A 15,595-nucleotide genomic window follows, 5' to 3' on the forward strand; every position below is an offset into this window, starting at 1 on the left:
AGCAAACTTCCTGCGAAGGGTCACATAGCAAATATTTTAGGCACAACTAAAACAGCTGTCTGTCACAGCTAGTCAGCACTGCCATTGTATAGAAAAAGTGTGGCTATGTACGATAAAGCTTTATTTGTGAGTAGTGCAATTTGAATTTCCACTATCATTTTTGCGTCACAGAATAGTATTCTCCTTTTGATTTTTTATTTTTTAGTCATTTAAAATATTAAAACTGTTCTCATCTTGTAGGTCATTCACAAACAAGTGGCAGGCCAGATTTGACCAGTGTAATATGGTTTGCCAATTCCTGATCAGGAATAATGTTTGGATGGCTTACCTTTCCAGCAAGCAAGCCTTCCTGAGTACTGTTTGTCAGGTTCCATTTTAATTTAGACTTTTATGTTTCTGGTTTAAGAGCAGATTAAAAAGTGTTAAAGGTAATAGAGAGTTGGTTTGAGTCCTTACAGACTAGTCTAGGATTTTCCTTAGAAAGCAGTTGTGGGTGCTCCCAAAGAAGACATTTACAAACTGATAAACAGTCTTACACTGTTTATCTTACACGGTCACATATGGTTGAATCAACTTCAGGCTGGAAATGTCTTAATGGGCATTATCATTCATGCACCGGATCGATAGAAATGAAAGTCTCAAAGCACCCAGAGACATTTAATTTTAAGAAAATAAAACTTCCTAGTCAACCCTCCAAGTAATCTAGTAAACTATGGTTTCCCACCTGCAACCAAGCTAATGGAGTTCTTTTTGATTTTGACTAGGGGAACATTTTTTTGGCTTTTATGATGTCATTATGATGAAAAAAGAAGAACCAAACATTCCTACTACCATGTCTGACTTTTTAGTTTCAGTTATACAAGTCCTTTTTATTGAGTACTCAGTGTATATAAAACATTTGGTTAGGTTTTATGGGAGATACCAAAAGGAGACAGAAGTGGATACTTCCTTCTTTACCTTGTGAGCCAAGTTCAAGATCCTCATCAATTACAGCCCATTGCTGTGGTGCCAGGTCTGATTTCACCTCCTGGGCACTTCCTATTGCCATCCATCTGTTCATTCAGCAAACATGTCTGAGGTGCGGCCTCTGTTCAAGGCTCTGGGAACACAGCCCTTGGAGCACACGTTCCAGGAGATCAGTGTTTCTCTTCTCCTCTGGCACTCTTGCTTACAACCTCTTTTATATAGTGGAACCAGAATTACTTCTGTATATCTTGAGGCTTGAACCTTCATGTTCCGTACACTGTGTGTGACTCTGCTCGAAATATTTAGTGGGAGAGTGGGTCTCCTGATTGACCACCCTTTCTGGGATCTGCACTCTAAATGCTCTTGTTCCCGCCACCTGAATGGCACCCAGCTTTCCCTGCCCTATTGTCTTAGCATCCAGTGGAGACACAGTTTTTACCAGATCTGTAATCTTGAAGCCATTAACTATATTAAGCCAAATGCATCTTGTAACAAATGTTACAAGATAGCTAAATCTATGTACAAACAATAATACATATCTGATCAATTGTTTTTTGATTGAGGAAGATTCTCTACAGTTTTTATTTTTTCCATTTACAAAAGTAATATTCAATTGCATTGAAAAATTTTAAAAATATGAAAAAGTACACATTAAAGGGGAAAAAAATTAATCCATAAATCTAGCACCTGTCGATCAACCCTATGAATATTTAACATATATGTTTTACTTTTCTTGATTTGAAAGTCACATTAATTTTTTTAAAAAATAGTAAACAATAAAATTGACCTCCTTTTGCTGTATGTAAAATTCTGTGAATTTTAAGACATGTATAGATTTAGTTCCAGTCCTTCTGCTGCCCCCATACAAGCATCCCTTTCCTAGCTCTGGCAATCACTGATCTGCTCTCTGTCTTATCTCTGTTTTCCTTCCATTCCGTTCTGTTCTCCTCTTCTCCTCTCCTCTTTTTCTCCCCTCCCCTCTTCCCACCCCCCCCTTTTTTTTTTGTTTTTGAGACTGAGTCTCTCTCTCTTGCCCAGGCTGGAATGTAGTGGCACAATCTTGGCTTACTGCAACCTCCGCCTCCCGGGTTCAAACAATTTTTCTGCCTTAGTCTCCTGAGTAGCTGGGACTACAGGCGTATGCCACCATGCCCAGCTAATTTTTGTATTTTTAATAGAAACGGGGTTTCATCACATTGGCCAGTCTGGTTTTGAACCCCCGACCTCAGGTGATCTGCCCACGTTGGCCTCCCAAAGTGCTTTGTTTTCTTTTTGAGAGTGGCTCTTTTCACTCAGTTCAATACCTTTGAGATTCATCCAGGCTGTTGGATTTATGAATAATTTGTTAATTTTTGTTGCTAATTACTGTTCCATTTTGGGAGTGTACCACAGTCTGGTTGTCCATTTACCATTTAAGATTACTTTTTGGGTTGGGCATGGTAGCTCACACCTATAATCCCAGCACTTTGGGAGGCCAAATTGAGAGGATCCCTTGAAGCCAGGAGTTTGAGACCAGCCTGGGGAACAGAGTGAGATCCTGTTTCTACAAAAAGTTTTAAAACTACTCCAGTATGGTGGCATGCACCTATACTGTCAGTTGCTTGAGAGTCTGAGGTGGGAGGGTCATTTGAGCTCAAGAGGTTGAGGCTGCAGTGAGCCATCCAAACAAGGTTATTATTTTTTAAACATTTGACATTTTTGAAATTCTAAAATGTCTTAAAATTAATGTATATATTTAATGTGGTGGGGTTTTTATTTCTTCAAAAGCTATTACAGAATTGATGGTGCATCTTATAATTAATACTGTCTTAGGATCGAAGTATTGTGGTTAGGATTAGAGAGGGCTGTTGGGAGTAATTAGGAGTAGGGTAAGTGGACAGTTAAGACTGAGACAGAGAAAGGCCCCGAGAGCTTGTGGCAGGCCAGCACGAGAGCAGCTTGGCAGCCTCTGAAGACAGGGTCTCGCTCTGTTGTCCAGGCTGGAGTGCAGTGGCCCAATCATAGCTCACTCCTGCCAAGGAAGTTTTGAACAGAGGAGCAACACCAGGAAAGAAGTCTTTAAGAACAAAGCCTGTCTTATCATGGTTGGTACAAGTATGGACAACATCATCAGTGTTGATGAATCAGCAAAAGACAGAGAAATGGTGGCAGTGCACTGCTAGTACTGGTTGGAGTGGAGGAAGAACCTAGGAAGCAGTGAGCACTGACTGAGAGAGTGTGGCATGGAGGCAGAAGGGCAGTTGCTGCAGAATACCCCAATCTCCAGGCAGTGCCCAGGCAGGAAAGGCCAGAGGTATGGAGAGCCAAGGACAGCTGCTGCCAAAATCTTTAGGTGTTTACATGGTGGAAATGGGTGGGTTGAGTCAGGCATGCTATATGGGAAACTATAAACAGAATGAGAGTTTCACAGGTTAAGAGTGCAGTGTTCGTAAGGATACCGTGCAAGGATAAAATGGTGAACTTAGTATAAGCTTGGTTGTAGTATATAATTATTCTGTGGAAACAGACTGTGATTTGTGCTACTTCCAGGTAGGCTTATTTTATGGTTAACTGTACGGCCCAGTTTTTTTGCAAAGCTTATTGTTGGGTCTCATCCCCCTGTATCGCATGTCAGATGACTTATTCTTTGGCATACCCCCATTTTTTTCAATATAGGAGAATGAACAGTAAATTATCTTCATAGAGGTCCTTAAAGGACAGCTTCCCATCAGACACTGGAGAAGGATATTTTACCAAAGTTGTAAATTGAAGAATAATTTACCAAAGTAACTTGCCTCTCTTGTCGGCCAACTCTTCTTGAGAAGCCTCGTTCATGGAAGCAGCCTCATTTTCACCCATTCACATCTCTTCTGGCTTGGGGTGAAGGAGAAGTAGGTGCCAGTTCACACAGAGGAAGAGAAAATCACTCACCCATTTGTCTCTTCCCAGTCTCACAGTTAACTAAAGATCTCATTCTCATAGAAGTTATTTTTCACTTTCCCTAACAGAGCACATATACAAAATTCACTGTTCTTTAAAGCTGTACTATGATGGGGTAAAGTTGCTATTATTTGTGGCATTGCTAATTGTTTCTTCAATCTTTCCTAGAAAAGACTGTATCTTCACCATTGACCCATCAACCGCCCGAGACCTCGATGACGCCCTCTCCTGCAAGCCACTCGCTGATGGTAGGATGGAAATTTCTATAGCATCCTGGGCAGCAGGCAGTCTGCATGCCTGTGTGGTTTGCCTGGCTGCCCTGCGCTCCCTAAGCAGCATACTATGCAAGGCTAGGTTTGCTTTGTGCCTGAACTTGCCACAGGCCTCTGAGCCTTTACAACTATGTGACCTTAAGGTTGTGTTCCTGGGCTGGGCGCGGTGGCTCATGCCTGTAATTCCAGCACTTTGGGAGGCCGAGGCGGGCGGATCACAAGGTCAGGAGATCGAGACTATCCTGGCTAACACGGTGAAACCGTCTCTACTAAAAATACAAAAAAATTAGCCAGGCGTGGTGGTGGGTGCCTGTAGTCCCAGCTGCTGGGGAGGTTGAGGCAGGAGAATGGCGTGAACCCGGGAGGCGGAGCTTGCGGTGAGCTGAGATCGTGCCACTGCACTCCAGCCTGGGCGACAGAGCGAGACTCATCTCAAAAAAAGAAAGAAAGAGAAAAAAAAGATTGTGTTCCTGTGGTGACGTTGGTGAGGGTGAGAATGAGAAATATTCTCTCACTAGACTCTTCTTGGGCCTCAGAAGGGGCAACAGTGAGTGCAAAAGAATGAATTGCAAGCCTTGGCCCTTCAGATAGTTCCAGTGTTGGTGTAAGGTATCACAGAAAGAAAGTTCCTAAGGGCTCTGCTTGGGAGAGACATAGGGTTCTTTACCTGAATTTAATACCAAATAACGTGATTGAAAGGGTACTCTTCAAAGTCATGCTTCCAGTTGGGTAGCAGGAACCCTGAGAACTGCCTCTCTAGGGCTGAGCTGGAGAAGCCTGGGCTACTCCCAGTAGGTTTTCATCTGTCCAGCAAGCTGAGAAAGGCAAACTGATAGGGGCTCTTTAAACATTCTTCTGGGATGTTACTGAGCAGGTAAAAGTAGAATTGAGGCTAGTTGTCTTTGGAAATTATAGCTGGAGGAAGGGAATGCAGCAATTGACTCTCAAAGGAAAAATGTGTAGGATGTGAGAAAAGTGAACCCTACCAATCCTCCCCTCCCCCTCCCCTCCATTGCCCTCCCCTCCTCTTCTCGACAGAGTCTCACTCTTTTGCCCAGGCTGGAGTGTAGTAGCATGATCATGGCTCACTGCAGCCTCAATCTCCCAAGCTCAGGTGATCATCCCACCTCAGCCTCTCAAGTAGCTGAGACTACAGATGTACGCCACCAAGCCTGGCTAATATTTTGTATTTATGGTAGAGATGGGGTTTCACCATGTTGCCCAGGCTGGTCTTGAACTCCTGGGCTCAAGTGATCCATCCACCTCAGCTTCCCAAAGTTCTGGAATCACAGGCATCAACCACCATGCCCAGCACCCGCAATCCCTCTTCTAACACCGCAGATGTGCTGCTTCTAGTTTTTACCTATTTCTTGCCCCTCTCTAGGGTGGCTTCTGGGTGACTGCTTTGGCTTTGGTCATCCTCACAGATGATCTTGGCACTAACATGGCCTTTGACACTTGCCCAATGTGGATATCCACCGTTGCAGTTTCAGTCTGCTACCAAGCACTGATGGCCTAGTGGCCTAGTCTTTTAAAACATTGCAAAGATGTTCATATCTCCTGTTTTTATCTTCCTTGAAACTATGGGCAAGATTGCTCAGTATTTTCTTTTTTAAAAATTAATTAATTAATCGATTTTTAGAGACAGGGTCTCACTCTGTCGCCCAGGCTGGAATTCAGTGGCTCATTGCAGCCTTGAACTCCCAAGCTCAAGCAGTCTTCCTGCCTTGGCCTCCCAAAGCATGAGCCACCATGGGATTACAAGCACAAGCCACTGTGCCCAGCCTCAATAAAGAAAGATAAAGCATAACAAGAGAAAAGGTCCCCTGGAAATTTTAGAGAAATTGTATCTTTTTAAAATCCAAAATTCAAGCAGCCTACTTCAAAAGGCAAGTACTGGCTTGATTTCTTACATTCTTAGCAATCTCTGTTGCATGCAGAGGCTTAGGCATACCTGCTCGGTATGTAGATGCCACTTCCCTAAGCCACAGTGTGAAAAATGCCCCTAGGCTGAAAGCCAGGTGACCATGGACCTCATTCCTCATATTTTCCTTCCCTCTAGGTTCACACCTCTACTGTTTGTGTAATGCTTGGACAGAATTGCTTCCTTTGTTTTGTCCAGTTTCATAGTTGATAATAGCAGAAGGAGACATCTACTACCTGTTCCTCTGTCTCAGCTGGCCTGGAACGCTGCACCTTGCAGGGATTCCAGGGAGCTGGCACATGTCCTACCCTACTCACTGCATACACTGCAGTTTTATGTCTAGGGTACAAGTGTGTCAGCAGAGGTTTCTTAGAGGAAGTGGTCAAAGATATGGTAGGAAATATAGACTGGGGACAGATTTGGGGACAAATTTTCAGACCAAATAGTGTTTTTTGTTTGTTAGACAATGGAAAGGCAAGCAGATGTTGTTCAGCAAGAGAGTATTCAAAAAGAGGAAAATAATTTAGCACTTCAAGGAAAAGGAGAGAAACTAGAGGCTGGAAAATGAGTCAGAGAAACATTGCAATAGTTATGGACTTGGACTAGATGGTAGCAAAATCAATAGGGGGGTTGGGGTGGGAAGGACAGATGTGAGAAAGGGATAATGACAGAAGAATCTATGGAAATGAATACTGGGGTTGAGGGAGAAGAGTCCAAGATGATGCCAAGGTTTCAACCTGGATGACTGGGAGATGGAACCCATAAGTTAGAAATGGGAATCAGGAGTACAAGCTGGTTTGGGAGAGAGTATGTTGGCGTGGAGTTGTCCGTCTGATGATATTTATGTTAGTTGCTGCAAATTCTTTGTAGAAGAGCTGAGGTATGTATAAATAAGCTAATTAGACGCAGCCCATGGAACTATATACAAAGAGCCCTGGAGGAGAGGAAGCAATGCACCAAAATGCAGTGATTTTATTTGAATGATGGGATCATAAGAGATTTTTTTTCCTTTCTTTAGTTTCCAAATTTTTATAATGTGGCAATAATAGTTTTATAATGAAAAAAATTGTGTAATACAAAAATATTATGAGGTGCCAGAAATCACAGGCCGCTCAGTAGCCTGCTGCACCAGGTGACCAGACACCTTCCATCCACTTAGTTTCTCTGTCGTTCCAGAGGAGCAGTTTGGCAGAGCAGCAGAGAAAGGACATGGAAAAGGAGTCAGGGAAGACTCCGAAAAGGCCTGAGTTGGTCAGCAAACAGTTTTACGGTGGCACTTCTACAGTTGGCCTTTGTGACAACAGTTTCTGCCAGGGCCGTTTATCCAAGGAGTTGAAAAGGGAAAGTCATTTCCAGTTTGGATTGGGGTGAGATTGGCTAAGTTCAGGTTGAGGTAGTTACCAGTTCATGTCAATTCTTGCTTAGGGGGAAAAATGTTAAAGTTTCAAAAAACAAATAGTGTTTTCTTGGCCTATTTATGTCATCTGTAGTTTTGTTTTGTTTGTTTTTTTTTTAAAGAAACTGTAAAGTTTAACTTTCCTTTGGTTTCATTAAAATTATCTGAATGACCACTCTGTGAAAAGCAGACAGATGTAACATACCTGGTCCTCACTTTCCCTTTTGGTAGAGTTCAGATGTACTCTGACCAGGACATACCTGGTCCTCACTTTCCTTTTTGGTAGAGTTCAGATGTACTCCAGGACTTGTTAGCAGTGTCTATCAGGTGAGGCACTCCAGTGATCAATTCAACAAATCGCAGTGACCACCTGTCTACCAGTAGATCATAATTAGGTTGCAGGCGGAGGAGAGGGTGCCACCTATCTTCGTGAAATCTCAGCTTGGAAGGGATTCTACTAGTCATCCAACCTGGTAATTCTCCACTTTTCTTAGCCTGAAAACACACTTCAGGAGAACACTCCCATGAGCATTACCCAGCAATGTAGAGTTTTTTCACCTTTGTTCAAGAAAATGTTTAGTGATATAAGTGAATAGGAGTGGCATTATAGTGATAATCCAGAATCTGGAGACAGTAATCGTGCGCCTCAGTGTTTTATTATCGTGCCAGGTCACTTGCAGCCTACCTCACAGCTGACCTCAACGCTCAAGTGTGGGAATGCCACAGTTGTCAGATCACCCTCTGGTTTTTTAATTACCTCCACCGCATCCACTTATGGAATGTCTAGATTGCATTTGAACTTTCTACCTTAGAGGCAATTCATTCTGCCTTAAGATGGCTTGACTGTTAGGAAATCCTTCCCTGTAATGATCTGAAACACTGCTCTCTTCCTGTAATTTTCCACTCATTAGTCCCATTTATGCCTCTTGGGGCCGTATAGAACAAATCTAGTGTCTCGTTTGACAACCTGTCAGTTACTAGATAACAGTTATCATGTGTCTTCTGAGTCAAAAATTCTCAACTTAGCATCCTAAATATTCTTTGGTGTCCAGTGGATGATGAGGTGTGAGCCCATCTCCCATGTCATGGAGTCATTTCTGCTTTTATGAAGTCTGAAGTTCATGGCTGCCTGTATCCAGACTTCGCCTCCCTGGCTATTAGGGCCTGCGCTCTTCTTGCCAGTTCCTCCTTATTGGGCAGGACTGGGTTCAGAGTAACAGCTACCCATTCTCTTCAATTAATCAAGCATTGTGGCTTTGCCTTAGTCTCTGAGGGAAAATTGTCAGCCTGACCAGCTAGGACCTTTATTCAGCTTTTCATTGATTCAGGCTCCCAGCAGATCCTGCAGGAAATTGAACTTCACTTCTCCAGCATCTTGTTTCTCTGAAGTTGTATTCTCTAATGTACGCTCTGCCGTTGAACTTACAGGGTTACCCTAGCCAGGCCTTAGAAATGAATGAATGGGAAGGGGGAATGATGGTTAATGGGTTTCAGTTTCTTTTTGGGTGACGAAAATGTTCTGGAATTAGATAGTTGATAGTTGCACAACTTTGTGGACATACCAAAAACCACTGGGGGAAAAGGAGTGAGTGAATAAGTGAATGAGAAGAAATAAACATATCCACTTATCCTTGAGGCTTTCTGGAAATTGGAGTTTATACACCTTAACCACAATTTAGCAGAGGTCTTTATGGAATGCCTAGCTGGATATCATAGTCACATCCCTCGTGTCCATCTCTCCTCCTTGCTGCTTTCCTCTCTGAACCATGAAACTACAGCCCCAGGTGCACAGCCCTCTGCTCCGCTGCCCGCTCACATTTCCCATCCCCACAGAGTGCAGCCATCTGACTCAAAAAAAGAAGGGTCTGTCCCACTATCTGCATAGAAAATACTTGGTTAAGTTAGAACAGCATCCAGCCTAAGGGGCCTCTGGGATGCATATTACCTACTGTGCTCAAGGAAGCACCAGTCTGCCTGCCTGGATTGTCTCTGCGGCCTGCCTGGTTGCATGGCTTTTTTGGGGGAGGATGGAGCAGACAGCTCTGTTCCTGGGAGCCCATAGCAATAAGGGAATAGAGTGAGAGTCTAGGAGCAGTGCCTGTAAGGATTTCAGAGACTTCCTAATAAACTCTCTGGCTCCCCAAATGGTTATGTTTGTCACCTGCTGAGAATTTCCTGTATTGACTGATCACCTTTGGAGGCAGTGAGGAAGTAGGAGCTAGAAATTCTTGTGTCCCCCTGTGTGCCCAGGCTTTAGCTAGAAAGCCTGAGGGATAGGATGGGGTGGTAGTTGTTTTAAAGAGCAAAGGGCTGAGATGAAGTCACTGGACCTGCTACTGGGAAGAAACAGGAAACCTGAGAGTCCTGGAGCTTCTGAGTGAAAAGGTTCATGCATGTCTCTAGCAGCCAGGCCAGACCCTCTTCCTGGGCTCTTTTCTCACCTCTGGGAAGACTTCTCCCCAGCAGTCATTCACCCCAGCCCCTTTACATTTCCCTTTGCCCTGCTTCCTCCTCTTACTGTACCAACTGAAGTCTCCCTCATCCTATAAAACCTTCCTGTACTCTGCTCCAGCTCCGGAACTTTCACTTGTGTCTGTCAGGACACCTTGGAAGAGTTGTCTTTACTTGCTCTTGCTTTCTCACTTCCCGTGTATTCCTTATCCCATTTGCAGCGTGGCTTCAGAATGCTGGCTGCAACAGGTTGCCCCAGCCTCAGTTCACTAAGCATCTCTACAGCACTTGGCTCTTTAGTCTGCTCTTCCTCCTTGAAATTCACTCACTCTTCCTTGGACTCAAAGGACCCTGCCTGCTCTTGGTTCTAAATGTGCGCTTTTCTTCTCCAGTCGCCTGTTTAACTCACCTTTCACTGCCCAGCCCTTCAGGCATCAGTGCCCCTCCTTTCATGCTCTGCAGTCTTTGCACTTGGTGTCCCCTGTGCCTGGTTTCCCCTTTCCCTGCAAAGCCACGTGGCTGATTTCTCACTTCCTTTCAGGTTTGATTGGTCGCCTTCTCAGTGAAGCCTTCCCTAGCCATTCTGCCTCTGATTCCACCCCTCTCACCTAGCCACCTTTCCATTTTTTTTTTTTCTCACCACTCATCACTTGCTAACTAACTTAGGTCAAAGGTGGCTTTTTTCTTTGCTTTTAAGATGGAAGATATTTGATATGTTTATGTTGAGAGCTAGGAGATGACAGAGAAGGAAAAGTTGAAAACACAGGCATGAGGAGAGTTGATTGTTTTGCAGGATCTTGAAGAAGAAGGTGGGAGATGAATCAGAGCATAAGTGGAAGGCAAGGCCAAGGCAGAGGAAGAACGCCCCTCCCCTCCCCTCTCCTCCCGTCCCTCCTCTCCCCTCCCCTCTCCGCCCCTCCCCTCTCCTCTCTTTTTGGATGGAATCTCACTCTGTTGCCCAGACTGGAGTACAGTGGCACAATCTTGGCTCACTGTAACCTCCACCTCCTGGGTTAAAGTGATTCTCTTTCCTCAGCCTCCCGAGTAGCTGGGACTACAGGTGCATGCCACCATGCCCGATTAATTTTTGTATTTTTAGTAGAGACAGGGTTTCACCGTATTGGCCAGGCTGATCTCAAACTCCTGACTTTGTGATCTGCCTCCCTCAGCCTCCCAAAGTGCTGGGATTAAAGGCGTGAGCCGCCATGCCCAGCCAGAACACCTCTTTCTATGAGACAGAGAGGCAGGACATAGTTGATGGGCCCCTGCTAATGAGGGATCACACTTGGCCATACCCGCTTCCACTGTGAAGTAGAAAGCCGAACGCTGCTGAGAGGGCTGACGGACTGGTGAAGGAGATAGTCTGAGTGGAAAAAAACAACGCAAACTGCCTTTCCCCTGCTGCCACCCTGCAACAGTCAACATAGAACACTGCTATGACCAAATACTTGGGTGCTTTTTTGCCATACACAAAGCAAGCAATTAGTTCTGCAGCATATGCCAGAGGGTGTCCTCCAATTCAGTTCGGATATTCTCTGCCTGGAGATAGCATCAGATCCCAAAGATTGAGCTCCTGATCCCACAAGGCTGTCTCATGCTTCTGATGCCAGTCGCAGGCTCCAGGTTGGTTTACTTGTGATTCTGTCTGACCAGCTATAAGTTTGGGATCCTGCAACCCCCTCCTTGAGTTTCATTAATTTGCTAGAGTGGCTCACAGAAAACTCAGGGAAACCCTTAGGTTTAGTGGTTTGTTATAAAAGATATTGCAAAGGATACAGATAAACGGTTGCCTAGGGTGAGGTATGGGGGAAGGGATGTGGAGCTTCCATGCCCTCCCCAGGCATGCCACCTCCATGTGTTCAGCTCGCCAGAACCTCTCTGAACCCCTGTCCTATTGGGCCTTTTATGGAGGCTTCATTCGATAGGCATGATTGAAGCGTGGACACCCATGTAGAAATGCGATTGGGCAAAAAGTGTTTGATCTCAGTGACAGACTGAGTGGAGAAACTCAGCAAGGCCTGTCCAGATGCTTCTTGGCCTCTCTGTGCAGCATTCCCTCTTCCAGGTTATCGGGCAGGACCCCTTTTGAAATGGAAGTCTTCCAACCCACAATCAGACAAGGTAGGTCAGAGAACATTTTAATAGGAAGAGGGGAAGATTAGAATCCTGCCTTGGGGAGAAAAAGAAGCTGGTGAAAGGAGGGCAGGAGAAAGTCAGAGAGATTCAGTGGCCTAAAGCTCCCCAACATTTTAACAAAAGACTGTAATAAGGGCTATAGGAGTCATAAGCGAGGAACCGCGGATGAACACACACGCGCGCACACACACATGTCCATGTCACGCACACATCACAGATAGGATAGGGAACTGACCAGGAATCCATCAGACAAAGCATTGGCAAACACTGCTTAGGTATGTCTGGGTTTGAATCCTACAAAGTCTGGAGAATAATAAGATTTTCTTCAGTAATTCTTAGCCTCCCAGGTGTGGGAGCAGAGGTTGCAGAGATCCAAACTTGGAGGTTTCAGGCCGGGCACAGTGGCTCACACCTGTAATCCTAGCACTTTGGGAGGCCGAGGTGAGAGGCTCATTTGAGGCCAGGAGTTCAAGACCAAACTTGGGAGTTTCCTGGCAGGGAGAGCTGGAGGGGCAGCAGGACAAGGGTCTCACTGAGCCTGTTTCTTCTCCGCCCCTTGCTTTTATGATAGAATCGGCCGGCGTCTAATCAAAGTTTTACAAAGTAATCCTGGAACCACATTTGATTCCTTTTCCTCTCCAGACTGTTGTCATGGTTTTTTCAGTAATTTCCCTCCCTCCTCACTGTCTCCCATCCACCTTGCTGTCCAGTTATCTTTCCTATGTGGCATGCACAAGGACCAGATCATGTAGCTTTTCTGCTTGAAAACCTGCTTGTACCTATGGGTTAGGTCTGCAGTTCTTTAGCAGAGCTTTGTTACCAAAGCCCTTTAAGATTAGCCCTCAGTCTCCTCTCCTGCCACCCCACTTCCCGGCGCTGCTTCCCTTAACACATGCACAGTGGGGGCTGGTCACTGCAGGCTCTGCTGATCTTCTGTGCCCTTTCCTGCCTCCAGGCCTCTGCCTGCTCCTTTCCCTCTGCTTACAAGGCCTTGCCTCCCTGCCTCCTTCTGTCAGATGAAATCTCCTTCTAAGAACAACATAAACCTCTGCAGAGCTTTCCTTTCCTCCTAGCAGAATGCATTGTTTCTGTTTATCCTACCAGCAAGTATTCTTCATGTCTTGGATATAGCAATAAACATCATTACTTCTGGATTTAGTTCTCTTTTTTGCTTATTTCCTAAGAGCAGGGTGTTCCTTGGATATCTCTACTTCCTGAGTACCTTGGATATCTCTACTTCCTGGTTGCTGCCCTGCATTTTAAAAATGTTTGGTCTAGTCAGATCTAGCCAGGCAACTTATTGCATACCTTCAGTGTTTCACTCCTTTTTCTGGTTCTTGCCTTGCCCCTTTATTTCTGTGTACTTCTGTCCTTAGTTTTGTGGGTTGCCTGTGGGTTTATATCCTGACATATAAACCTGATCCACTTTCTCTCCTAAAAAATTTCTTTGGAATTGGGCATACTTTTCCCTTATTCCATTCAAGTGTTTCAATCCATCTGTCATGTCTCAGTGGTACCTGAATTGGCCCATGTGAGGCTCACTTCCTTCTTCTTATTTCCTTGCCAAGTGTCTTGCGTGGCCTGCACTGCTCTTCTCTTTTCATCCCTACGGGCTTCTGCAGCAACTCATGTCTTCATTTTATCTTGTCATTTCCTCCACTTCCCTCCTGCCTGTATCCTTGCTATTTTCAAATTCAATAAGTGCTAATTTTCTGATAAAATTAACTTCCTGAATGAACCCTAACGTGGTAGTAAAACAAAATTTGTGATCTAAATGCCAATTTTTTTCCCTTTAGTTATATTGGCAAATAGTCTTGCTAGTTAAGAAATGCCTTTTAAACACCAAGTACAGTGCTAGGTGCAGTAGCTTACACCTATAATCCTAGCATTTTGGGAGACCAAGGTAGGAAGATCACTTAAGGTCAAGAGTTCAAGACCAGCCTGAGCAACATAGCAAAACCCAGTCTCTACAGAAAAATTAATTAATCAATTAATTAATAGCTGGGCATAGTGATGGACATCTGTAGTCCTAGCCACGTGGGAGGCTGAGGTGGGAAGACCACTTGAGCCTGGGGGTTCAAGCCTGCAGTGAGCCAAGATGGCGCCACTGCACTCCAGGCTGGGCAATACAGTGAGACTGTGTCTCTAACATAAATAAATAAACAAACACCAAGTATCTCTTCAGTCGCAGTGCTCACCTATAAGTTGGGAGAAGTAGAAATAGGAATTTGAGGGCTGGGCATGGTGGATCACGCCTGTAATCCCAGGACTTTGGGAGGCCGAGGTGGGCAGATCACCAGGTCAGGAGTTCAAGACCAGCCTGACCAACATGGTGAAACCCCGTGTCTACTAAAAATATGAAAATTAGCTGGGTGTGGTGGCACGTGCCTGTAATCCCAGCTCCTCAGGAGGCTGAGGCAGGAGAATCACTTGAACCTGGGAGGCGTAGGTTGCAGTGAGCCAAGATCGCACCACTGCGCTCTAGCATGGGCGACAGAGCGAGACTCCATCTACAAAAAAAAAGGAAAATAAATAGAAATTTGATAGTGTAAAAATCCGGGTATTCCTTTGGTAGCCGATAGATCTTAATGCCATGTTGATAAGACATTGGAAATTAGAAAGTTTGTTTTTAGACTGGGCACGGTGGCTCATTCCTGTAATCCCAGCACTTTGGGAGGCTGAGGCAGGTGGATCACCTGATGTCAGGAGTTTGAGACCAGCCAGGCCAACATGGTGAAACCCTGTCTCTACTAAAAAATACAAAATTAGCCGGGTGTGCTGGCACATACCTGTATCCCAGCTACTTGGGAGGCTGAGGCAGGAGAATCGCTTGAACCCGGGAAGCGGAGGCTACAGTGAGCCAAGATTGCGCCACTGCACTCCAGCCTGCGTGAGCAGAGCCAACTTCATCTCAAAAAAAAAAAAAAAAAAAAAAAGTTTGTTTTTATTTTTTATCTCTTGGCAATGTAGTTGGGTGGTTAAGCTGGTATATGGAGATAACGCCAAGGTACTGGAATTCAGGAATCAGGTGACAGTTCAGAAATCAGGTGACAGTTTAAAAATGAAAGTCAGCTTTATATGTAGGGTTTCCTCTTGCCTGGAGATCTGTGAAACTTCAGAGTAAATCTGTTATTTTAGTTTGCCTATGGCTGAAACAGAATGTTGGCAGTAGTTTTATTCTCTTGAGGGTCACAAAGCCCTTTGAGGATTTCATGATAGCTATGGACTTTCTATATATAGTAGCTATATAAAATTTTTCATAGAACTTACATTTCCAGTAATATCGTGGAATGGATATCCTGAAAAAAATCTTTCTTCACTAAAACTCTGTAAAATGATGCACTTTTAAAAAATGTATGGCAGAACTGGTAAGAAAGTATGGAAAATATGTAGAGGCCAGGAATAAAACAAGAACAGGTATACTTCGTATATACCAAAGAAAAGTACATGTGTTAAAGAAAACAGCTTACCTAATGGCGTCGTCCAAATCTTAGTAGGCCAGAGATTTTGCTCAGGACCTGAATTAACACT

The 15,595-nt window shown here is 44.5% G+C and overlaps 1 protein-coding gene across 1 annotated transcript in view; it reads left to right on the plus strand.

The window, feature by feature from the left end:
- The window catches only part of DIS3L2 (DIS3 like 3'-5' exoribonuclease 2), a 389,257-nt gene that overhangs the window by 252,447 nt on the left and 121,215 nt on the right, over positions 1-15,595 (plus strand). The window contains exon 10 of the mRNA XM_011980219.1: positions 4,054-4,133. Within this exon, the coding sequence (XP_011835609.1) occupies positions 4,054-4,133 (80 nt within the window). The remainder of the gene's footprint in view (positions 1-4,053; positions 4,134-15,595) is intronic.

Source organism: Mandrillus leucophaeus, unplaced genomic scaffold, assembly GCF_000951045.1.
Source record: "Mandrillus leucophaeus isolate KB7577 unplaced genomic scaffold, Mleu.le_1.0 Scaffold21, whole genome shotgun sequence".
Taxonomy (NCBI): domain Eukaryota; kingdom Metazoa; phylum Chordata; class Mammalia; order Primates; family Cercopithecidae; genus Mandrillus; species Mandrillus leucophaeus.